General features: G+C 41.2%; 2 protein-coding genes across 2 annotated transcripts; one reads left to right on the top strand and one right to left on the bottom strand.

The window, feature by feature from the left end:
• Positions 1–29: 29 nt before the first annotated feature.
• On the bottom strand, positions 30–3,100 carry iyd (iodotyrosine deiodinase). Its single transcript, XM_029425411.1, has 5 exons — positions 2,750–3,100; positions 1,771–1,968; positions 1,455–1,614; positions 1,092–1,248; positions 30–886 (listed from the first exon to the last, which is right to left on the bottom strand). Exons 1-5 carry the CDS (start codon positions 2,943–2,945, stop codon positions 704–706), a joined length of 894 nt encoding a protein of 297 aa, XP_029281271.1. The 5' UTR covers positions 2,946–3,100; the 3' UTR covers positions 30–703.
• Positions 3,101–4,265: 1,165 nt separating this feature from the next.
• Positions 4,266–23,964, top strand: ppp1r14c (protein phosphatase 1, regulatory (inhibitor) subunit 14C). Its single transcript, XM_029462944.1, has 4 exons — positions 4,266–4,570; positions 19,156–19,239; positions 19,761–19,793; positions 21,531–23,964. Exons 1-4 carry the CDS (start codon positions 4,337–4,339, stop codon positions 21,603–21,605), a joined length of 426 nt encoding a protein of 141 aa, XP_029318804.1. The 5' UTR covers positions 4,266–4,336; the 3' UTR covers positions 21,606–23,964.
• Positions 23,965–24,271: the final 307 nt, after the last annotated feature.

Below are 24,271 nucleotides of genomic sequence, written 5' to 3'. Positions count from 1 at the left end.
AGTTACAAAAAAAGAATTTACAAAAGTAATCCCAGAGCAAACAACTGAACACAGATTGTATTTTAATTTTGGCAGCAGTGCTGGAAACCAGTTAGATGTCAGTTTGTTTGGTAAGAGCATGATTGACATTGTGCTTGTTTGACTGATTTGACATTTGTGCCAGTGGCTATTGCAACACAGTGAAATCTCATCTCATATAATGATGTACAAGGTTAATAAACGTGTTTATGTAAACCATAATGGTGTGTGAAAATGATTAAAAATGTACTGTAAAATTTCTGGTAAAAAAAGGGATTACTTTTAATAAATGTTTATTAAAATAGGTTATACATGGAAAAACTTAAAGGGATTGGCTGTTTATTATTTTACCCATTCCTTAATTTAACATCGCAGCATCAAACAGAAATGCTATTTTGCCTTCAAAATCAAAGTAATGGCATAATAAACTATGCTTATCAATCAGCGGTATGTGAGGAGATTTAAGTCCATTTTTGGTTGTGTATCTGATGAGTTACACACATGAACATGGTTGCAATGGCACTTTGCTGTCTGTTTCTTCTATACATAGGTTTATTGTTGAGATAATAGCTTTAGATTTAGACTACAAGAACATTTTAAACATTTCTAATTTTATACGGTATATGTTTTGTTGACTTTTCAGCTGCGGGCAAAGAAAAATTAATTTCTCTGCAGAATAATTAGGTTATATGTGCACCACAATATCATCCAGAGGCTTGCGTTTCAAGTCAGGCACTGTGGCGTCAGACGCAGGATAACCTACAGGAAGTAACATCAACAGTTTCTCATTGGCTGGCCGTTTGAGGAGAAGCCTGAGCTGGGGGCCGCAGTTCAGGGGCGTCGTTGTGACGGTGACGAGACCCACGTTCTGATTAGAAAAGGGACAGAAAGAGCAGACATTCAGCCGCTTTAACAGACATGTACATTAGTAATTTATCCTGAATTTCATGCTATTTCAAGATGATCCATATAGTTCTATATACTCTTAACTCTTGTCTTGTTTAAACACTATTTTTGGCCAAGAAAAGCGGGATTGACTGATCTATATTTCAAAGGGAGGTGTTATTCTTTACCTGTAATGCAGCCAACAGGATTCCACAGGATATGGAGACACTGATTTCATTGTAGTAGTGTGTCCTTTTCTTGCCGTTTGGTAGAATCCCATAGGTCTGTTTGAAGACGAGGACTAGATATGGAGCAACATCCAAGTACTCCTTAATCCAATTTGTCCTTCAAGGGGAAGGAAGAGGAAGATATGTTTGAAATTAGAAAATTACATGAGACTTTACATTGGCCCATGATGACTGATAATCATCGTGTCTGTCAGGCTGAAATTTAAGATAAGGAGTTGATTGAATGCTGTCAGTGCAGTCACTTGTTCCAGTACAAATATATTAATATAAATGTGTGAGGGTAGAGTAAGTATGGGTGCTTACCTTAATTTGGCCAAATCATTGACCCATTTGTTCCCCATCCTCTGACGGTAGTTGACTTCCTCCTCTTCTTCCACTATCCGTCTGATCTGGTGCTTCGTCTCTGGGTCTGAGACCACGACGAACGTCCAGGGCTCTGTGTGTGCTCCACTAGGGGCCGTACCTGTCCAGAGGAAGGAGAGGCAAAGGTGCAAGTATACAGAAAATAATTACAAAACATTACATATCTGCATCTAACTCTAGACCTTAATTTATTTAAATTTTTTGTTTTATAGCAGATTAAAACTGGTGCATTTGTTCTCTTTAAATTTGCACATGCCTGCAGTGCGGATGACATTATCGATGACTTCTCGTGGGACCGGCTCTGGGCTGATGAATCGGACAGACCTCCGCTGGTTCATCAGAGTGTACAAATCCTTGGATCTCTCCAGCATTGTCTCCTCTGGGTAATGTGGAGGTGAGTAGGGCACATGTAGAAGGTCTTCCTCCTCGTTGCTTTCTGCCCAATCCCCATCCTCTAATAAGGATGACGGACAAAAAGCAGGACCAGTGAGCAACTTCGGGTTTGAACATTCTCAATTGTTGCATGGCAGACTGCAAGAGTCAGCTTCATTATATGTTGCCGACTGCACCAGACACCATAAATTAATGAATTGATTAATCACAAAGATATTTAGAAATATGCATCATGTATTAATAATGTTCACATAATAGGTTTTGCTGCAGGGCCCCTCTATAATAATTGGCCCCTGCGGGTTTTGGGCCCAGGGACAGTTGCTCACTTTACCCAGTGGGTAATCCTGGTTGTGGTTGCATCTTTATTTGGAACAATCTCATCAAAAGGCAAAATTATGATTATATCAAGCGGTGGAAGTAGTCTTAAGTAGTAGTATCTTTTACCTCAGTAAAAATAACAATACCACACTGTAGTGTTACAAGTAAAAAATCAGCATTCAAAATGTTTCTTCAGTAAGCATCAAAGTACTCATTATGCAGAACGGGCAACATCAGAAACATGTATATTATAATATTTGATTACAATTGTTGATGCATTAATGTGTAAACATCATTTTAATATTGCAGCCATTTACTATTGTTTATTGACCCAAATGTGAATGAAAATGTCCAAAACAAACACACTTGTTGATAAAGTTTTTTTGGTTTTTTTTCAACGCTCCAAATCTGTTTGTCTTGTGTTGATAATGTCTGAGTCTAGTCTACATATACTTTGTTTCGAACTGCTTGTGAACAAAGTTTGAGTAAGTACGGGGGGGGAAAAGTCTGCGTTCAGCTCTTACCGTCCTCTTTTGCTGTGATTTCTGTATCGTCCCGTAAGTCCTGGTCCACCCACGGTCTAAAGTCTGTTTCTGGCGACACATAATTTCCCTGGGTGGCCGAGGTGGTCGCCGTCTCCCGTGACCTCACCAGCATGAAGCCAATCACCAGGCACAGCACCACCGCCAGGACAGGTGTGAGGACGGACAGCAGAGCCATGACTCCTGGAGGGGATAGAAGAGGATACGGCTCCTCAGCCGAGTGCAGACCTTGTGTTATGAAACACTACTACTCTTATCTGGGGTGGGTCTAAATGCTGAGTCAGAGCTATCTTTGTGGGAAATGGCTCTCTCAGCTTGCACCTCTGCCCCACTGTGATTGGCTCCTGCTCTTTTATGTCAAGAATTCAGGCCATTACCAACAAATAAGAGCTCTAATGTCCATGTTAAAAAGAATTGACATGTGCTATGAAGTTAACTTTCTACCAAATGAGTTGTTACATTTAGTGTGAAGTTCACATTCGTTCATTTATTTTAGTTCTACAAACATCACTTGAGAAACTCTGCTTCTGACTGGTGCAACATATACATTAGGAGCAGGTGTGCATAACTGGACTTTAAATTTGGATATCATTATGGAAAAATGTGATGTGATCTAATACTTATTGCACAGCATAATATTTTGCAATATGTACAGTGAAATAACCAGCATGTATTCGGTATGTAAATACTGTATCAGTATGATCAACCGTATGCTGATGATTTTCATACATTATGTATGTGGTAAAAACAAAAACAAAATTCTCCCAATGACCAACAGGTGGTGCATAAAACTCTTCACATGCCAGGCTGAACTCTCTGTGTTCAGAACTATCTCATTTGAAAACATGCAGGTGATCCGGTAACAGGTATAGCCTACATATAAGCCTTTATACACATATATGAATCACATGCACACATAAATACTCAATGTATGTAGTTCAACAAGTGAATAATAAAACAAGGTGGCAGAAGAACTTGGCTAGAATTTGGAAAGACCCTCTGCTGAAGCTTTCCAGCATGTGCTCGCTCTTCAGTGCGCGCTGGTGCACAGACAAGCACCATGAAGGGAATTTGGCTCGCTCACTGCAAAAAATACCTACCTTAAGAAAAACTTTTATCACATATCACTCTTTAAAGATATTTTTACTTTATAAAACATGCTGCTAATGACATCTTTTAGCGTCATTTCAAGTGTCATTTCATTGCAACGTCCCTCAACACAATCTTAGCAATAACGGGATGGTCATGTCCTGCCATGATCCAAGTCCACATATGAGACATGGTGTAGTGTTGGAAACCTGTAATTTAAGAAGAACTCAATAAGAATGTTTATTTATTTTTTTAGTGGAAACATAGATTTGAATTTTAACACGAGAGCTCCTCGGATGCTAATTTCTTGCAGTGTTCGCTCCGCCTCCTCGACTGTCTCCGGCGCTGCGCTTTAAATAGCAGCTGTTTAAAAGCTCCTCTCCATTATCCTGTCTGCTGTGCAATTTGCAGTCTCCATCCGCACAGCAGTCCCCTACTCATTCGCAACATTTCTTTAAATACTAACACTAACATCCCGCAATGTCGGCCGCCAGCACCGAGACTAGCGCCCCGCTGCCCACCGCCGGCAGCCGGGTCTTCTTCCAAGGTGCACCCGGAGTTGGTTGCGTGGGCTCCGGCCCCATCACCGGGGACGACCCGGTCCAGAAGAGACAGGGAAAAGTGACCGTCAAGTACGACAGGAAAGAGCTGCGGAAAAGACTCGTCCTGGAGGAGTGGATCATCGAGCAGCTCAGCGACTTGTATGACTGTGAGGTGAGTAAGGAATACATCTTAAATCACACACGGCTAGTGCGCGCGTGCACTTGTCACAGACACCTTTAAAACCATATTGACATTTTAGGGAGACAAGTGGACAGAATGACACACAGGGAGGTAAAGAAAATTGCCCTGAATACTTACTTTAACAATTTGATGGTTTTATGGCTTGATCCCATCCTTATATCAAATTAAGACTTAATATAGTTAATTTGTGTTTGACCCAGTTTACACTTACTGTAAGCCTTTAGTTACATTATCTGCATCAGCTAGAACTGCAGCTCATCTCATTTGTGATCTCCGATGCTCCGATCGTCTGTCTTTGCAAAGGCGTCAGAAACATTGCACCCATATTTACAGCGAACCCTAACTCCCCCCATTTAACAGTTTGTGTCTTTGGGTTTATTGGCGTCTCTTTGTCCTCCACACTGATACCTGCTGGTTTATTAAGCCCAAGGAGAGAACAGAATGGGGCGTATAACCGACACAAAAGCTGTCTGGTGTAACAATGTTGCTCCTTACACTTCGACTTTGACACAATGCATTGTCTCCTCTTTTATCCTCTCTGTCGTTGAGGGAGATAGATGCTGGTTTAAATAAATCGAGAATGAGGAGGGGAGTGAGAGAGAAACCGCTCGGTTGCGCCTTTTACGCAGCATGCACCTTGGTATTTTGGGATTGTGTATATTCTAGTTTTATATTGAGTGACTGCATTCTGCAATCATTTTATTCCCCGTCGCTTGTATTTATTTGTACATCTGGTAGTCCTCGAGAGCAAAAGGCATGAGGCCGTGAAAGTGTTTCAGTTCCCCTAAAGCGACGCGCCATGTGTTGGAATTAATTCCTTACACATTTCTGACCTTTTAAACCTTCTTCGCCTTTCGAGGGATTATCTGTCGCCAGACGATATTGACAGCCCCATTATTCTGCGTTCACAAGTCGCATTCTTTAACATTTAAAGGGAGAGAGAGAGAGGGGGGGGGGGGGGGGGGGAGAGAGAGGGATAGAGAAAGAGAGGGGTAGAGAGAGAGGGATAGAGAGAGACAGAGAGATGGGGGTGCAGAAAGAGAGATATTCTATAGGTGATGTGTAAGTGCATGTGTGTGTCCTACAGTATGCTCCCAGAGCCAAGTTGATGTGGGGGGAGGGTACGGACTGGAGGAGATGGAAAGAAGGGCAGTGGGTTAAGGATGTGCTGATGCTGTGACTCTCCTCACCAGCCAATCACCTCCTCTGGCTCTGACCCCCTTCCTCACAACAGAGGGTCTGCATACACACATATGCACACACACATATGCACACACACACACACACACACACACACACACACACACACACACACACACACACACACACACCACAGGCATACTGTCATCTCAGACGCAGCCAATCAGAGATGAAACAGGCGGTGTGAGCGTGCATCCACACGTGCCTGCACATAGGACCTGTCAGACTACACTCTAGGGATGTGTTTTATTTAAATAAGGAACAGAAGGTGTGTGTGTGTGTGTGTGTGTGTGTGTGTGTGTGTGTGGGTACACATCATTGTGAATGTGGTTTATTCATTTATGCGACATGCTCTGACTATTAGCAAGATTGACTGCATTGTGTGCGCATGTGCAGAAGGGGAACACCTGCACAAATCACAGCAGTTGCACACTGAATGTCAACATGGAATCATTATTGTCTGTCTCGGGAGTTGTGTCTACTGACAGAGCAAATGCAAATATTTCCTCCCCATACTCAAGGCACATACAGTGAATTCACAATGTCCCGCAGCTTCCTGCTTCCATCTACATAAACATCACCGAAAGATAATCATTTTTGAGCCATCCATAACCCTAAACTGCCGGTTTTACGGCTGTCAACTTGTTTGCAAGCTTCCTCCTCTCTTTACAGTCCTGTTGTTTCACTTAAGTTGAAAAGAGCTGCATAGCCCGTCTGAGTGTGTGTACTGGTTTACATTTCAAAGCCGGGTGAGCTCTTGGCTGGGTGTCAGTCAGCCGTCAGCAGGTGCGCTTGATCTACAAGTCTTATGATGCTTTTCCCGCGTGGATTGACTGATCTATTTGATGTTTGGATGAGGGGTGATTGAGTGCACCGGCCCAGAGCGCATTTTAGAGTCATACTTCGGTCATGCAACATTTGCTTTTCTCTTACGATGGATGCTAGCCTGTGATTTGTTTAATGCAAATAGTCAACATAGTCAAAAACACTACAGCAAATCAGTGTTGTAGTGATTTCTGTATGGAAATCAATCCTTCATGTCACTATTGCGGCATTACGAAAGTTGAAAGAGACTCCATTCTCTTGTCTGCAGACGTCCCTGTTTCCCTGTCTTCAATCTAGATTACAGGAGATATTCCCAGCAGCATGACACCTCCTCATATTATGTCTTTCACACAGCAAATGGGATAATATCGCATGATAATCCCCCAGCTCTAAGTCTGATATCATGCTGGCTGCTGCAATAAGCGCAGTGTTGACTGGTGGTAGAAAGACATGAAGGCTGGCATCATTTCAGAGTAGAGAAGGTAATGAAACCAGTACATCATTACTTTGACACGTTGTCACCGTGGTGCATTGTTAAGGCTTACTTTCATCTGTTCGTCCATGAATAGAAACATGACGGCAGTGTTTTGAGCAGGTGGACTGCGTTACAGACGATGTTTGGTCACGTCACCGTAAACAGGAAGTCACACTCCCTTCATGCCTGTTAACACCTCCATGTTCAGACCTAAGATGGAAAGTGTGTATTTGTTGTGTTGACTGTGTGTGTGTGTGCAATTGTGCGATAGAGAGGGATACACTGCTGATTTGGCGACGCTGGTATAGCTTAAAGGTCAGCCTCTGTATCAGTTTCATAAGAACACCTGATACTCGAGGGCATCACAAAGTGTGTTTGTGTGTGGGGGGGGGGGGGGGGGGGGGGATGATGCTGAAGGTAATAGAGTTCAGAAAGGGTTAACTCAATTGAAATTGGATTTTGGTTTAGATAAGTTTAAACCTGTACAAAATACAGAAAAAGTATTTTCACACAAAATTGTCAAGTTAAAATAAAGGCATCGCTATAAACTAAGTAATTTAAAATCATATTCCTAAACAGAATTAAAAAAAGAATAGTTTGACATTTTGAAAATTACGCTTATTTCTTGATAACAGTTAGATGAGAAGATTGATACCACTCATGTATGCAGATGTTAGCTTAGCTTAGCATAAGGTCTGGCAACAGCTAGCCTGTCTCTGTCCAAAGGTAACACAATCTGCCCAAAATATCTTCTAAGATTTTTAATTAAAACAGTTTATCTTGTTTGTTTGATTCATATAAAGACTGGAGCCAGGCTAGCTGTTTCCCCCTGTTAACAGTCTTTATGCTAAACTAAGCTAAGCTAGCCCTCTCCTAGATGTAGCTTCATATCAGTCTCATCAAAATCTCTGCAAGAAAGCTAATACAAAATGTCAAACTATTTCTTTAACATTGAAACAAACAAGACATTTACTTAAGACATTACCCATTTCTTTCACAATGGTATTTTTTCATCCTTCTGTAGCTTATCTTTCATTAAAATATCTTTAATTTTCCTTGAGCCTCGGTCTCTCTCCTCCTCTCTCTGTGCCATGGGATAACAGAAGGTGAGTTCTGTCAGAGATGGATCCCCTCTGCTCTTCTGGGATATGTTGCCTCTGTTCATTTGGCAGTTCAAATGACAAAGAGGAGAAAGAGGGGAGAACAGAGAGGAGGGGTGACTTACAGAGAAGGAGAGAGAAAAACCAAGGACCCTCATGTTCCCAGTACAGCACTTAATACAGTGGAGGCCTGCAGCATCATATTTTCTCTTTTTCATTTTCTGCTCTGGTGTTGTCTGACAAAGCACTTGCTCACAATTGCATTATACTACAAATAAGGTTCTGCAGTCTTTTCTTCCTCCAACTTCTACAGTCAGTAATTCTCACTGGTTATGTTTTGATCCACACATTTAGAATGTTTGCTACTATCTATCATTGATGTAAAATAACAGTGAAATTATCTTTATCTTGATTAGGGTTGATTATTTTCAGTATTCAGTATAATAAATATAATTTATTCATTCAGTTTGGTCTTAAAAATGTGAGAAAAACATGAAACATAACTATGTAAATCTCATAGAGCCTAAGGGAATGTCCTTAATTTACCCATACTGTCCAACCACTGTCAGAAATCCAAAGATATTTGGTTCATTACCACATAAGATAAATAAAAGCAGCAAAGCCTCACATTTGAGAAGCTGGAAGAATATTTTGAAATTAATTGTTTCAGCTGTAATCTTGATTTCACCTTGAAGTTAAAATCTATAATAAAAAAAAGAAAGAAAAAATCCTTTATGCTTTTATTGCTCATCATTTGAAGACAACCTGGTCATTTTCATTCTTTGTTTTTCTATTGGTTATTCTCCGTCCTTTATCCTTTGTCCTACCTTCTTCACAATGTTTAGGGAAACAACCCTACAAACAACACTAGCCCACTCACTAATTCAGTAGCCCAAAGTAAAAGACTGGACCAGACTTTATTGGAGTGCAGATTAATGCGGAATCTAGTCCAGGTGATTAAAAGGCAGAACGTGTCAGAACGGTAATGCCCGTCTGAGAGCACCTCAACACGATCGATGGAGGTTGTTGAGAAAAAGGCTTTTCTGTGTGTGTGTGTGTGTGTGTGTGTGTGTGTGTGTGTGTGTGTGTGTGTGTGTGTGTGTGTGTGTGTGAGCGACAGAGATTGACAGAGCGCTAAATCTGAGTGTGCAGTTTCATGTGTGTGTTGTTGGAGTGCATGCTGCAGAATGAGGGGAGAGGGACTCCGTAATGCCCTACTTTTTCATCGCTCTGCGTCAATAGAGCCCCACTCAATGAAGCTTATTCATGTGTACGAGCACGGACACTGCCGGCTCACAGCGCTCTGCCCCTCGGGCCTTGTGTGGGTGTGTGTTTGTGTCTATGCGCTTGTATGAACGTGTGTAACAGAGGCCTTACATGCCTTTTGTTTGGCTTGATGATTGTCCGCTGCTCTTTGGCAGATATGGGGTGGTGAGCAGTCAGGGGTACTTTGATGAGCATGGGTCCTTGTACTCAATTGTAACACACACACACGCGCACACACACACACACACACACACACACACACACACACACACACACAGGTCAGTGTGCATATTTGGCCCAAATGGAGCAAGAAGAACTAAGAGATGGAGCATCTTCTCGAGAATATTATGTCTGTTGCTCTCTTTCTTCATGGATCATCACCATAATATGGGGGGGTGGTTCATTTCCACACTGCTTTGTGTGGGAGGGCTGTCTCAAGGCGGTGTGTGAGTGCTGTGGACAAAGGAATGTGGGTTTTGTTGCTGACCTCAGCATTGACTTCTAGGTAGAAAACAAAATCCCATCTTAATCTCCTTCTGTCTGTATCATTATTCCCTCTCCTCCCCCTCCTGCTTTTCCTGTGACCTTGTCAATAACATTACCCTTCGCTCGCCTTTCATGTTTTTCTTGCTGGGAAGGAGGGTGGCCGTGTGTCATGTGAACCTTATTTGGCAGCAGAGGACGAGTAAACAATGCAATTCAAGCCAAGTCATTAGCGATGTCAATAGATTTAGGAATAGCACGCCAGGGATAACACCCACATATTGACACACAAAGGCATTGAGTTACCATTAAGGTTACTGGATATACCATATGTATACATACTGTAGACATACAGGTGTAAGCAGATACTATTTCATGATCCAGGCTATTGATATGCTGGCGGTATAAGGGATGTCTTCATTATTTCCCCCTTTATTAAATGTCCATTAAAATGTGCATCCATCAGCTCTGACAGTTGATGGATGTGATTGAAGTCAGTGATCAACTGAATACATCTCACTCTGACTGATGACAGGAAGCGGGTTAAGCTTGATTACCTCATTATTTTTGTTAATGCTGGCTCCCCGTTACATTAATTAGCTGAAGGTCAAAATTGTATAAGAAAAGGAGGAGCGAGGGGAAACAGCAGTGAGAAAGTGTGGGAATCAAACAGAAAACACATGCACACGTTATAAACTTGGATCCGGATGAGCCACCGTTAATTCAATTATTACAGCCAGACGGACGGCTCCACCCAGATGGGACATTTTGTCAATTGGATGTTTGTTTAAATGGGTGACCCTGATGCGTTTATGGATCTGTCGGGGGAAGGTCGTTGTCGTGTTTGTTATCAGTATTTGGGAAGCCAGACATTTATCTCCCTGCCATTTTAAATTGCACGGACAAAAATAGATGCTCGCTTAGCGTCTGTGTCCGAGCGCGTGTTGACACATTTCACGTGGCACCTGCAGACACATGCGACTGCTGCTGAACAAATCAGAGGTGTTGACAAGAAGGCCTTTTAGCGAGCAGATAACCACCAGCTGTTGAAAACAGTTCTAAACAGCAGAAAGGCGTCAAAAACAAAACCCAGAGCAAAGGTTACAATGTGTTTGTTCCCCTTTTTGTCGTCTCTCTACGTGCTTCATCCTGCTGTCGTTCTCTACACTTTTCCTCTTCTCTCTCGTCTCAACTTCCGACCCACCGGGACATCCACCCACCTGTTTTTAATCCTCCTCCGCCTCCTCCTCCTCCTCCTCTCTGTGATTCTCCCTTGAGCGTTTAGTTCTGCTGTCATCCCTGTGGCTTTTACATACATGTAGATGAGCCATTTTATGCCTGCAGTTGACATTGTTAATCACATATGTCTTCCAAGTGTACGAACATTTTTAATCACTACAACTTCGCCGACAATGATGCCACCACAGAATACAACGCTGAAAATCATTCCTCCAAAATGTAATAAAATGATGATAAAATGAAAGTCTTATTTCTTCGTTCTTGCTGCAGCTTTCCTCCCTGTCCTTCATGGTTTCCCACTCCATTAACCCTCTATGCTGTGGGGTTAACTGTGGTATTACCACGCTGTCATGGTGGTTTTAAATGTTTCTACACCCTCCAGGGAGGCATATCAGTCTGCCTGCTGCATAGAAGAGAAAAGTTATGATGGATAAGGTGAAGAATCAAATGATTCGGAAAGAACTAAATGTCTGCAGGTTATTAACTTGAATTATGTCCTAAGATTTAGTGGTATGAAGCAAATGCAAATTGTGCAAAAAAAAGGAAAGCCGCTGAGACTGTGAAAGGTAAGAGTTGTTGAATTCTTTACACTCACTCACCGACTTTCTCGTCTTCCTATGACATCCCCTCCCATCCCAAGATGATCCAGTTAATCACTGGTTTCGTTGTCAGCGCGCGGGCCGACACATTTGATATACTGGCTGTGTGCAAACACTGAGTCACTCTCAACGGTTGGCAAAGATGCAAAAACACTGTCGTCATTCACGCGTGTCAGTGAGAAGGAGACGGAAGACTGAGAGAAGGAAGATTATTGTTTTGACTTTCAAAGTCAGCGGGGTGTGTAGTTTACTGGACATTGGCATGTGCTGAATCACTGTGCACATTTTGGCAGCGACGTATCCAAAAAGTAAGGGAGCACTCTTCATTAAATGTGTAATGTGTACTGCTTACACTCCTCACAACAAAGAGTGATGTGATTAGCTCGGTATTTGAATAAATCCATTAATTTGACTGGTAGTGTATGACCCTGGTGCTATTGATGTGTTAAGTCGAGTTTGGCTGGAAGCTCTGCTTTGCAACGAGAGCAAAGGTCCAAATTGGGCCCCAGCTGTCAATACATTCTCCTCAGGATAAAATAAATCATGCGGCCCCGAATCAAGTGAAAATGCATTTGTTTTTGAAGCACTGAGCATATAACTGGATGAATGAGACTTGTACGGCGCGAGTTGTGTGAGAGTCAAACTGATGTTTTGATATAGTTTCGCCCATTTACTTACATTCTCAGTTTTTTGATTCTTCATCCACCGTGGGTGCATGAGATAAAAACTAAGTCTTCTTTGCGGATTGAAGGTAACACAGGATGAGTAATTGTTTGTTCAAGGTTTCCAGGTGGATGTAAGATGCCAATAACCCTTTTGTCAAATCTACTGTTTGTGTATATCAAGCTTTTTCTGAGGTCTGGTAATTTCCTCAGTTTAGTGACAGTGTTGTGGCATCTCTGTTGTTTGATGTCTTTTTAGCTGTAAAGTACATTATATTCAATGTATTCCATATTGTTTAAATATGCACATATACACTTGCCTCCTGGAAAGCATTCATAGTGTTGCACTCAGGGGTTTACACAAAAAATCTCACCCCTGCACAGCTGGCCAATGACATCATGAAGTGGTTGTAGATATTGGATTTCAGGAAATGATAGAAATAGTCAACATGATACAGTTAGATGACGTATAACCCATGAAATCCAACGCTAAGCTACTGTACCTGTAAACCAAAACGCCATTGGTATCAAGACGAGGACAGGGTTGGATACCAAAACCTAGCTGACCTGTGAGCTCGTTGAGCAAAGCAGTAAAGGTAAATGACATCAGGGCTTGTGGAGAAGCACCCACCACAATGAGCCGTAAATTAATCATTAAGACATTTACATAATTAGCTTTCAAAATTCAGGAAGCAGAACCATTGTTATTTTTGACTGGGATCCTCCTTTGAGGATTAATTCCTCCCTCCCACCCCTCCTTTTTCTACCAGTTCCCTTCTCTGATATACCATGTCCTCTAGAGTACAGCTGAATCAGCGTGGGAAAGAGGTTTTGCTGCAGCAGCTAACTTTATCCAGTGAAGTCACTTCATCCGTTCTGTATGGTTTCAGCAAATTGCACCACTGGAGGGCGAGGAGGGAGGTGCCCGGAGACGAAGAAGGGAGGAAGGGATGGGGAAGTAGCTGCAGAAACACTTATTTCTACCATTGCACCTTCTGTCCTTACTGTTCCAAGTGTATTTGTTGTTTTCCTATACTTTGTGTTAACCATGATCCTCCAGGCCGCTAAGCTTTTTATTTTTTATTTTAAACTTGTCCCATCCTCACTCTTTATGCAGTAGTTTCTTCTCTCTCTCCCACAGCGCAGACGGTCTCCTAAGATAATTTCATCCCTTTGATGTGACACAGCATGGCGGTGTAGCGGAAGAAAGCTGAGCTGTGTTGCACAATCCTTCTCTGCCTCATCATCATAGTGACCCACTTATCCGTGCGCACCTCATTTCCCTGCATCTTATTTTCTCTTTCTGTATTCTAATTACTGGTGCGATACATACCGCTCTTCATTTCTTTTCGCTTCCCTTTTGCGGTCTCACTCTCATCTCTGCGTGGTGTCTAATTTAACAACAATCCCTTTTCTCTTTTGTGCCAGCTACTTTCTTAATGAATTTTCCTTGTTTACAATATTCTCTGAATATTTTAACATCTCCTTACTATTAAAAATGACTGTACTTTCTTCCTGTCCCACATTATTTCTCAGCCAATTTTCTTTTTTTACCCTCTAGGCTATAATCTTTATCCCTTGCATGCAGAGCTGTGCTTAAGATGCGTGGGTGTTATTTTATTTACCGGATTATTTGTGTATGTGCTCAATAATATCTATTGTTATCTGTCAAAATCACCCACATTATATGTCCATTACCGAGACACTCATTTTACCATTACAGGCAGAGACTGAACGTTCCTGTGCTCTTTGCACTACTGGAACACAACCACGCAGTCTCTGTCTGTCTCTCACAAGCACAATCAAAACACACACACACACACACACACACACACACACACTCTCTGAAAATGCCACAGGTGCCGATTGCTAAGCCTCCATTTTCAGCGTCTGTACCTGACAGCTGCGTTGAGGGGTGTACAGTGTATTCTTCAGGGAGATTGGCTTTCTCATAATCATTTTTACATTTCAGCATTTTGGCATTAAGCTACTGTATATATTGGAATCACAGCTCTGGTGAAAAAGTAACAAAACAAGGCGGGTTAGGTAACTTCTCCGAGTTTGTTCCTTTGCCCTGAGCTGTACAAATTCAAAAAGGACATTCGTGTCGTGTGCTTTTCTTTTCTTTTCTTGCAATACAACTCCAGGCTAGCAAGGTTACCAAGCTAATTTGTACTGTGGTATTTCAAATCACAAGTTAGCAGCTAGCTACCCTGCCGTCAACTAAGTATTAAGTGTAGATTGTGGACTTCTGTGCATGGCATATTTCAAATAAAACATAAAATATTGAAACCACATTGACATAATTAGCTTTATATATAACTGGCATTAACAATTATCTCTCCGCTGTTCAACACAACTGGTAGTTCTAGTTCACGTAAGACTATGAATAGGAATAATCATGAATCACTTGGCCGAGTGAAGTGATTCCCTGTCACAAGGAGTTTGACTCTTTGTTCGTGGAGAGAGTGTTTGAATAGAGTCTGAATAGAGTTTGTGGTGAGTCACGGGGTCGGGCCGCTCACATTAGTTTTGATTCACCTCATCACAGACGAACCAGACTGAAAGCCCTGCTGGCTGCTTAGCTGTCGGTGAAAACAAGTCTGACACACATGCACACACTTTCTCCGCATAAACACCAAAACAAAACACACTGGCTGGCCCGTGTCGCCGCTGGCTCTCAAACAAAGTCGACTCAAAGTTGCCTTTACAACAAACACTTTGCTCCTTGTTATCTCTCTTGCGCACACTATCCTCTACACGTTGGATACACACTAACTCTCCTTTCCTGTTTTCATCACTGTCTTCTGCATATGCAAACAAAAAAACTTGACCTCATTTGCAACAAATGGTGCTTCTATTCGTCTCTAATACATACAGACACACAAGAAGGCTCACACTATCACATTGTAAACTATACACAAATGTGAAGGTAGTTATATTTTAATGTTATAACTTCACTAACATCAAGCAAAAATGACTTTTCCTGCATTCTTATTTGTGTGTGTGTGTGTGTTTTCAGAACTTGTTGCCAACACATGCCTCTCCACAATCTTCCACCTTCTACCTGTGAATATCCTCTTCATTTATGCTTATTAGTGTCCCTCAATATAAAACAAATGTGTTTCTCATCACCATTTTCTAAGTATATTTTAATGTGTTTGGCGTGTGAATGTCCAACCTACTCAAAACACAGGAAGATTTTGAATGTAGTTCTTAAAATGACAGAGGCTCATATATCAAATATCTGCTTTTGTTGCACATGGTGTTGGACTACCTAGCCATAATCGCCCATAAAATGTGTATTTTCCGGGTTCTGTATGAGCTTTACGACTGCTGTCTAACACAATCAGTGTTTTTTTGTTTTTGAGTGTGAGCGTGTGAATGTGTGTGTGTATAGCCTGTTCTTTTATGTCTCCTGGCATTGTGTGCTTTCATTTTGTCACCCTTCCACTGCTGGCAAGAAAAAATATTTTCCCCGAGGGCAGTGGATGTGACCTTAACTATTTCAGACTTTCAATCAACAGCAGGGCGGCAACACGCTTAGTGTTTATTTGTTAAGTGTTCAAGAGTTTTTTCATTCTTGTCATTGCATGCTGTGTATTTAATGCACTTAGGTACTTTCTCAAAGCTCCACAGAGAGACAAAGCCCTGATGTGAGCGTTTCTCTGATTGATGGCAAAAACGTGTCTGTGTGTGTATAGAGTTGCACGTCGTTGGCAATTGCCTGCAGTCATGCATCACACACACACAGGCCATGCTTGCCTTAGCCATCACCAATCACAGTGACAGAAGGTGACAGACCGTCACACACACACACACACACACACACACACACACACACACACACACACACACACACACACACACACACACACACACACACCGATAGATGGATAGATAAAGATCACTGTTGTTTTTTTATGAAGCTCATATCTTGTTTTTGGCATTCATGACCCAGGCTGTGATCAGGAAACTTGCCCAACCTTGTCCGTCAATGTTTCTAAATTGAGAATATTGTCGCTTGGTCAATTTGAGTGTTTCTACTAAGCCACCCAAATGGTGGCGGAGTTTCTTAACTTATACCGAGTTGCAGAGAGAAGTTACTACAGAAACGGAGATAAAGGGAAAAGACATTGAAGGCTCTGATACTGCTCTCTGTAAAATCTAATGCGTGCCACTAAAATGCACATCTGCAAACAAAATGTGTTTTTGCTTCTTCAGCTTTCCTGTCCATTTGAGCTAATGTAATAAACTCATTTTGATTGAATACATTTAATAGTTATCTTAACCACATCAAATCATGGGAATTCCAGCAGAGTAATGTCTCATATGAACTGCTAAGCTACCTTTTAGCAGGACTTGTTTATCTGGTGTTACAGTTTTGCTCCATAGTAATTAGATTTTCATACCTTATGTATTTGGTATAACAGACCCAATCACTGAATCCAAAATTGCACATTTCTATGGAATGATAATTTAATATGGTATGACAGATGTCAAAAGGTAAACATATTGAAATAGTCACTGCACTTTGGCTTTGCAGGACAGTGCAGAAGAACACAAAAACTAATATTATAAGAATTATACATGGCAACCGCTTACATTCATTTATCTCTCCTCTCCTCAGTTTGAAATAACTCCTGAGGTTTTTTTTACATTTGCATATAACCTCAGTTCCTCTGGTTCCACAGCACACACACTTCTATACTAATGGATGACAGGCTTTGATATGTTCTGCCACATTCCCTCGTTTCTATGCCTTTTCCCTTAACGAGGGGGGGATTTCAGAGCGATACCCTCTCGCTGAGCCGCGGAGAGAGATTTCAGAAGAAGGGGTTGAAGGGGACGCTCGTCTGTAGAGAGACTGAGATGCTTAACATGCAGGTTGTGTAAATGCCTCCGAACGGATCTGGAATGAGGATGAAGGTGGTGTGTGTGTGTGTGTGAACAAATGCAAATGTGTGCAAATAAGGCGTCATTAATGTCAAGTGGAATATTTGCGGCTAGGTCTCTGTGTTTATGGCTTACCTGAGCTTTATACATTCCTGTTGTTTTATGGTCATCCTCACAGTTAATGATTTATAAGAAAATCTCCAGTTGCAATTTCATCTGTAGCCATGCTGTCAAACATAGAGCACAAAATGTACCACACTGGTCAATTGTCTTACATTTGGTATTGTCATTTCAAAAGGTATAATTTTGAGCTAATTCTATTCTGTGCACATCAACCCTACCCACGCAAAAAGTGAACTCACAGTGACTGAGCTTTAATGCTGAAAGCTAAAATCAAATTGTCCTTCCATCCTCCCTGTTACTGTGTCTGAATACCAGCGCACGCTCCAGGTGAAAGCATAAAGGAGTCCACTGAGAGAGAGAACACGCACACGCACACGCACACGCACACGCACACACACACACACACACACACTTTTTTGATTGCCCGTTGGACCATTTTTTCATCATCAAGGGCGTGAGAAACTTTCAAGCACACAGCAACAAAACCTTTTATATACACACAGTATATCATCATCAGTCAGTTTGTTTGTTTGGTGAAAGCCATTATAATTCGGCCAATTGACCAAATCAATCAGCTGAAATAAGCGAATGCCACAAAGAAGAGTTGGGCGTTGATTCTCACTGGGATTATCAAAACTGCAAAAAATATACTTGTACATCATGGGTTTTTATTGGAACCTAATTGGACCTGCACTGGGATGCAGTAGAAGGAGATGCTAAATAGCCAGGAAGACAAGAACGTCCATATTGGACAATTCTACAAAACCCCAGAACAAGTCCAATGCCAACATTTCTTATAATTCTTGCTTGTGAAATATATTAGTTATGGCAAATGTTTAAGTTATGGTTGACGTAAGGCACTTTGTTAAGGTTAGGGAAAGATCAGGGTTATGATAATAAAAAGACAAACGATAGCACGTACTGCAATGGGATGCAAACGGTGTTCGACGGCATGAGTCCTGTTTTCTACACTCCCATTCACAAAGGGCATACGACTTCCTGCATTGGCTATCTTTGTGAGGAACAAAATGATACAATATTGACGTATTTCCTAGAGATGCTGGGGTGGGATGGCAGAGTCTATTTAGCTGCAATCTTGCAGTATGTTGAGGTTGTCCAGGCTCTTGGTAAATGCCACCACTGGGATGAAAAAGCTGCACTTGCACATGGTTTCTTTGGCATTAATTCCCAGAAGGGAGAGTTTGGAAGATACATCATGTGGTATCTGGGAGGAAAGGGTTGATCCTCCCTGCGTGCCTCTTTTGCACAAGCCTTGTGGTGAAATAAAATGAACCAGAGGAACACAGGACCTTTTGAAGTGGTGTTGAGCAGAATACAGACTCTAACCACCGAGCCACTAAACGGCCCAGCCCGGCAGCGTGGCAAAGCACAATGACATTTCCATATGACATCTGCTCCCAATAGGCAAATATATGTTCGGGCTGTGCAGAGATGTGGAAACAGTGTTTTGAATACAGTAGTGAAATGAAGGAAAGAGAGAGAAAGTGTGTAATTGAGGTTAGTTTTGGTAAAAACATGACATGTCAATTCCTCTGTATTTTGTGAACATCATTCCAACACAAAGATTCTTTAGTTTTCCAGTTTAATTTTCTGTTCGCCTCCTCTCCTCTTGTTGGGTTTCATGTCATTGTCCTCTTAACTAACCAAGAGTGTTTTTGTGTTTCAGGAGGAAGAGATGCCAGAGGTAGAAATAGACATAGATGACCTGTTGGAGGTCACCAGTGACGACGACAGAGCCATCAAACTACAGGTACAATCCTGAGACTGTGTGTGTGTGTGTGTCTGTCTTTGTACTCATGATTATTTTTAGAAAATCCCATTGTAATATACTGTACTAATGTAATGTAATGTATAGGAACCCATTTTCCCTCAGTGTGGATACTTGAATCAGTGAAATGTTCCTTTTTGTTCTGTCTGAACACACCTTAAGAGCTATACAGCATGTTTTCAAGACGACATAAAGCAAAACCTTCGCGTCTTGTCTTGTGATTTCTTTGCATGCGGGTCTATTGAAACTATTCTATCAGTGGAGATATCAGCATTGCTGCCTTTTCTACTATATGTTGGAATTCAAAGACACTCCTGTTTCTGGCAGACTGATACCAAAGCCCGACAACACGCTCACCAACCACTGACAAAACATGACGCAAAGATGTTGAATTGTACATTCATTTTATATTTTATCTTACTGAATAAAAAGAAAAAGAAAAAAAGAGCTGTTCAAATGATGATGTCTCATTCTAGTTTTTCCATTTCTTTCTTTTTGCACAGGAATCATTAATAGACTGCTACAAACCAACAGGGGTGAGTATGTTTAGTGTGTCTGTCATATAATTAAACGCTCAATATCAATGACCCAGCAGCTTGTGTGTAGAGATAGACATTATTGATGCTCACATACACTGTTTGATTTGCCGTGTATATAGATCCCTGTATGTTGAAGCATCGTGTCCCACATGTGTGTGTGGGGTTAATTAATGTGTTGTGACACTAACACACATTCATTGTCTCGTTCCACTGTCATCCCGACATAAATAAGACAAAGGGTTAAAAAAAAGACGCTGCTTGACACTATTAGCAAAATAATAACGTGTATAACAAATAACTTGTTTGTTAAGGTTAATTATGTTGTGTGTGTGTGTGTATGTGTGTGTTTTTGGGTTCAGGTGGGGAGAGGTTAAGCTATTTTGGTGATTACAGGCAGGTAGCGCAGACCAATCCCATTACCTCTACATACGGCAATCTCGTCCAGCCTGGACTCCCCATCTGTCACCTGCACGCTCGTGTGTGTGTGTGTGTGTGTGTGTGTGTGTGTGTGTGTGTGTGTGTGTGTGTGTGTGTGTGTGTGTGTGTGTGTGTGTGTGTGTGTGTGTGTGTGTGTGTGTGTGTGTGTGTGTGTGTGTGTGTGTGTGTGTGTGTGGCAGGCATTAGGTCAGACTGTGACAACCACTACAAGGTCACTAGTATCTAAAGCTGCCCAAAGTGTCTAACCAGGTTGGCAGCTGCGGATACGTGTCACACCTACACACACACACACACACACACACACACACACACACACACACACACACACACACCACACACACACATTTTTAACAAAATCTCAAAAAGAAGGTATCAGCTAGGGATAAACAGTGAAAGACAGAAGCAGTGGAGAGAAATGTGACAAAGGTAGGGAGTGATGGAGGGAGGTTGAAAGAAAGAACGAGAGCGGTGTTTGGAAAATGTACACTGGGAAAATAACAGGAGCTGAAGGGAGGAAAGTGAGGGATAGAGGCTATTGCAAAGAGATAGGAAGAGAGGGATACAGAGGGATATATGAAAAGACAGCTAGAGGCAGAAAGATAGACACAAGTGTAGGGGCGAGAGACAGAGACAGAGAGAGAGGAGGGGGAGGCATCAGTAATTGGGTCATGAGCAGAGTCACCCCTGATAATGTGAGGGGGATTATATTCCAACATGCTCTCCTCCACAGTCACCCCATCATGGACCTATATAGCTCTTTCTTAAACCCAATATGTAGGTTCTCTTTCTCCTCCTTCATTACTCCCTTACTTTACTTCCTTTCTGTACACAACATTTGAAGCCAAAACGAGCAGCTGGTTATCTTAGTTTAGCACAAACATGGAAACATTGGGAAACAGCTAGTCTGGTTATGTCTGAAGGAAATGTACTTACCAGCACCTCTAAAACTGGTAGTTGAATTATTATAATTTTGTATGTTGGATAGAGCAAGGCTAGCAGTTCCCCCGAATGTCACTCTTTTATGCTACGCTAAGCTAACCAGCTGCTAGTTATAGCTTCATATGTAGTGTAGAGACATGAGACACAAAAAAGCTGAGTTTATTTCCCCAAATGTCTTACTATTCTTTAAAAATGAAACTGAAGATAGATTGTAGACATCTAAACATTCAAATGATGGTCTTCTTTACTGGGAGCATTTAAAATAATACGATTTTATTTATAAACCACTAAAGAGTTTTGTTTTTAATTGTATGTTTGCTTGTGTGTATAAATCTTTTTTTTTTCTATTCCTTGCAGGACTTTGTCCGTGATTTGTTGGCCAGGATAAGGGGAATGAGAAAACTCAGTGCACCAACTAAGAAGGGCCTATAATGGCTGTGATGTCAACCATCAATCAACCATAAACTGCGTCATCTCAGCTCCACCTACTTAACCCACTCAACATGGACTGTCATCACACAGAAATACTTATCGAAACATAACAGCATTTGTAACTATTCTGCAACTTGCAAACATGCACCATAAACTCCATGCATATAGCACTTCATTTCACAATCACGTAGAATAACAAGGTGTATCGTAATATTTAACCGTTGAAAGGTACGCAAGTAAAACAGAGCCAACATGGTTAATTAGCATACAGCCACAGTTAAATGTCAAGCCCTGGAACGTGCCAGAACTGCAACTGTGCTTTAACAAGAACACCACCCGATTCCACATTTCAGAGCCATGTTACAAGCTGATGCTGTAATGCCAACCGCCATACAGACACCAACAAAAAGGAAGGTGGTAAAAAAATGTTTGTACTGCAGTAGGTGTGAAATTAGCTGTAGCACTATGTAAACACAGTGCTTCATGATTTGTCCTTTTTTTACTGAAGTGTTTTGCCGTAACTTCTTTTAAAAAAATGTACCGTACGTTGCCATTTATTGTTCATGTGATTGAAATGTGGTCTTCAACAGTTTTTGTCCTACTTTAAAGTCACCCTGCTTACCCTTACTCAGTCAGTGCTCGCAGGTGTAAGGGAGATCTGTAGTTTTTATTTTAAGCACAAGGCGTTAATACATCAATTCTGTCCTTTTGCGATGTGTAAACTCTAGAAAGAGTGGGCACATTTTATGAAGCAAGGCTAAAATAGTGCGAAGGTTTTGGCTTTTTACCCACTGTTCTTGTATACTTTTCACCACCGAAAGGCATGATGGGTGTTGCAGTTCTCTGTGTGAGACTACAAAACCTGTATGATGGCAGCCTTTCACTTATAATGTTATGCGGTGTTGTCCATTGCTCTTACTCATCAGAATACATATCTGTTGGTCGTTTAGGTTTAAGCACAAAGCCCATACATTGTAGTTGTTTTTTATTACACTCTGGTTCACTTAACTCTACTAACTCTAATGGTGGTTGCCTTTAAGGAAATTCAGGATCCAATCACTTTTTTCTCTGCACAGAACCTTAACTACTGACGGCCTAAAAAGGCAAATATTTGGTGAGTCAGGACAACTTGAAACTTTGACACTTAAACCGGTCAGGTCCTGTAAGGGAGGGTGTGCCAAAACTGGTATTTTTACATCTTAAATGTTATACGTCATGGCGGCATTAGTGTGACACAGCATTTCCACAGAGATTGTTTGTTAGGTTTGTGAAACATCTTCCAGCAGGCGCAGAACTTTAAGATGTTTTTTTCCAGGTTGCAGAAAATAGGTTTTAATTGCATAATCCCAAATTTAAGAGGTGGATTTAGGTATTTATTGTACAATCACGACTCTGTTATGGGTTTGGGCCCAGTTTCACTTCCGAGCAGTCAATCGTGTACCGAGCGGAATGGAGCAGACCTGAATCTACCATATTATACTGTAAACCCTCAGCTGCCAAAGACAAAAGCAGGGCAATGTTTGATTTTAACATAACACTTGCAAAGCACCCGTCTTGCATGCTAACAACAGAGAGAAAACACTGATGAAGAGTATAGATATTATGAACTTATAATCAAGCAAAAAAAACTTTTTTGACTTAGCTACCATGTCTGACTTTGTAGAACTTTTTGTGTTTAAGCAACGTGAAGGTCACGTTGGAGAGAATCCAGGAAAATTTTAAAAATGGTGCTGTTTTTGATGTTCTTCCCAGGTTTTGGTTGTATAAAACAAGTTTTTACTGTCGATTGATGCCAGAGAAATGTGTCTTTAAGAAATGTGTGTCTTTATTGATGGGGTGCATACAGTCTAAAGTGGTTTCCTCTTTGCATTTCCTTTCCTCAATCTGGACTGTGCTGGATGGGTGTCGCCACGCTAAACTAGCAATGTTCGAAGAGGAAGCCATTATAGGTAACTGAGATGCATCCAGGGCTCATGTCGAGGTACTCCATAGGATTTTCTCTGTCAAGAAACAGTTCAGGGCCAATAGGCTGATATTTTATCATTTATGGGATTTCACGTGGAGAGTATTTTGAAAGTATCCATACTAGAGAGTTTTACGTTTGCATGTATTTTCAAAGTTGCATGTTGAGGGGAACATTTTGTTGGCCCAAAGGTTTTTATTTCACAAAATGAAACACTTTCCTTTTTATACCTTTTATTATTATTATTATTAAGACTAAAATATTTAGTTTTTCAGCTGCAGTTTTCTTTTTCTGTACATCCACAATAAGCGTTCTTGTTTTTAAAATGTAATGTGGTGTGTGGTTTGTTTTTGCTGATAATAAAATCGCAGAAGGACTCTGTACTGTTTAAACAGATGTCTTCCCAGTGTGACTGTTTTTTATGGGTAAAGGATGTGCGTCTTTGTGCTTTATTTAAAGCAACAGTTTGCCAAAAATTAGATGAGAAGAGCAATACCTCTCATGTCAGTCCAGTAAATACTGGCTAGCCTGGCCCTGTCCCATGAACTGAGGCTAAGTCCTTAGCGCAACCCGCAACCCTCTGTCGTCCCCTCTATATCGCTGCCCATGTTTAGGTTGTCTTCTGTACTATCAATAAAGGCTAAAAGCTAAAAAATAAACACCATAATAATAATAATAATAATAATAATAATAATAATAATTT

The sequence above is a fragment of the Cottoperca gobio genome, chromosome 24 (assembly GCF_900634415.1).
Source record: "Cottoperca gobio chromosome 24, fCotGob3.1, whole genome shotgun sequence".
NCBI classification, from domain to species: Eukaryota; Metazoa; Chordata; class Actinopteri; order Perciformes; family Bovichtidae; genus Cottoperca; species Cottoperca gobio.
Note: the sequence above shows the minus strand (reverse complement) of the source record. Positions and strands in the feature narration are given on the sequence as shown.

Excerpts from the sequence above, each read along its gene's own strand:
- iyd (XM_029425411.1), bottom strand. The coding sequence starts at position 2,945 with ATGGCTCTGCTGTCCGTCCTCACACCTGTCCTGGCGGTGGTGCTGTGC. Across the intron at positions 1,615-1,770 it reads TAATGTCATCCGCACTGCAG|GTACGGCCCCTAGTGGAGCA; the intron begins GCATGTGCAAAT and ends TCCTCTGGACAG. Across the intron at positions 887-1,091 it reads TCCTGTTGGCTGCATTACAG|AACGTGGGTCTCGTCACCGT; the intron begins GTAAAGAATAAC and ends TTTTCTAATCAG.
- ppp1r14c (XM_029462944.1), top strand. The coding sequence starts at position 4,337 with ATGTCGGCCGCCAGCACCGAGACTAGCGCCCCGCTGCCCACCGCCGGC. Across the intron at positions 4,571-19,155 it reads GCGACTTGTATGACTGTGAG|GAGGAAGAGATGCCAGAGGT; the intron begins GTGAGTAAGGAA and ends TTTGTGTTTCAG. Across the intron at positions 19,794-21,530 it reads ACTGCTACAAACCAACAGGG|GACTTTGTCCGTGATTTGTT; the intron begins GTGAGTATGTTT and ends TATTCCTTGCAG.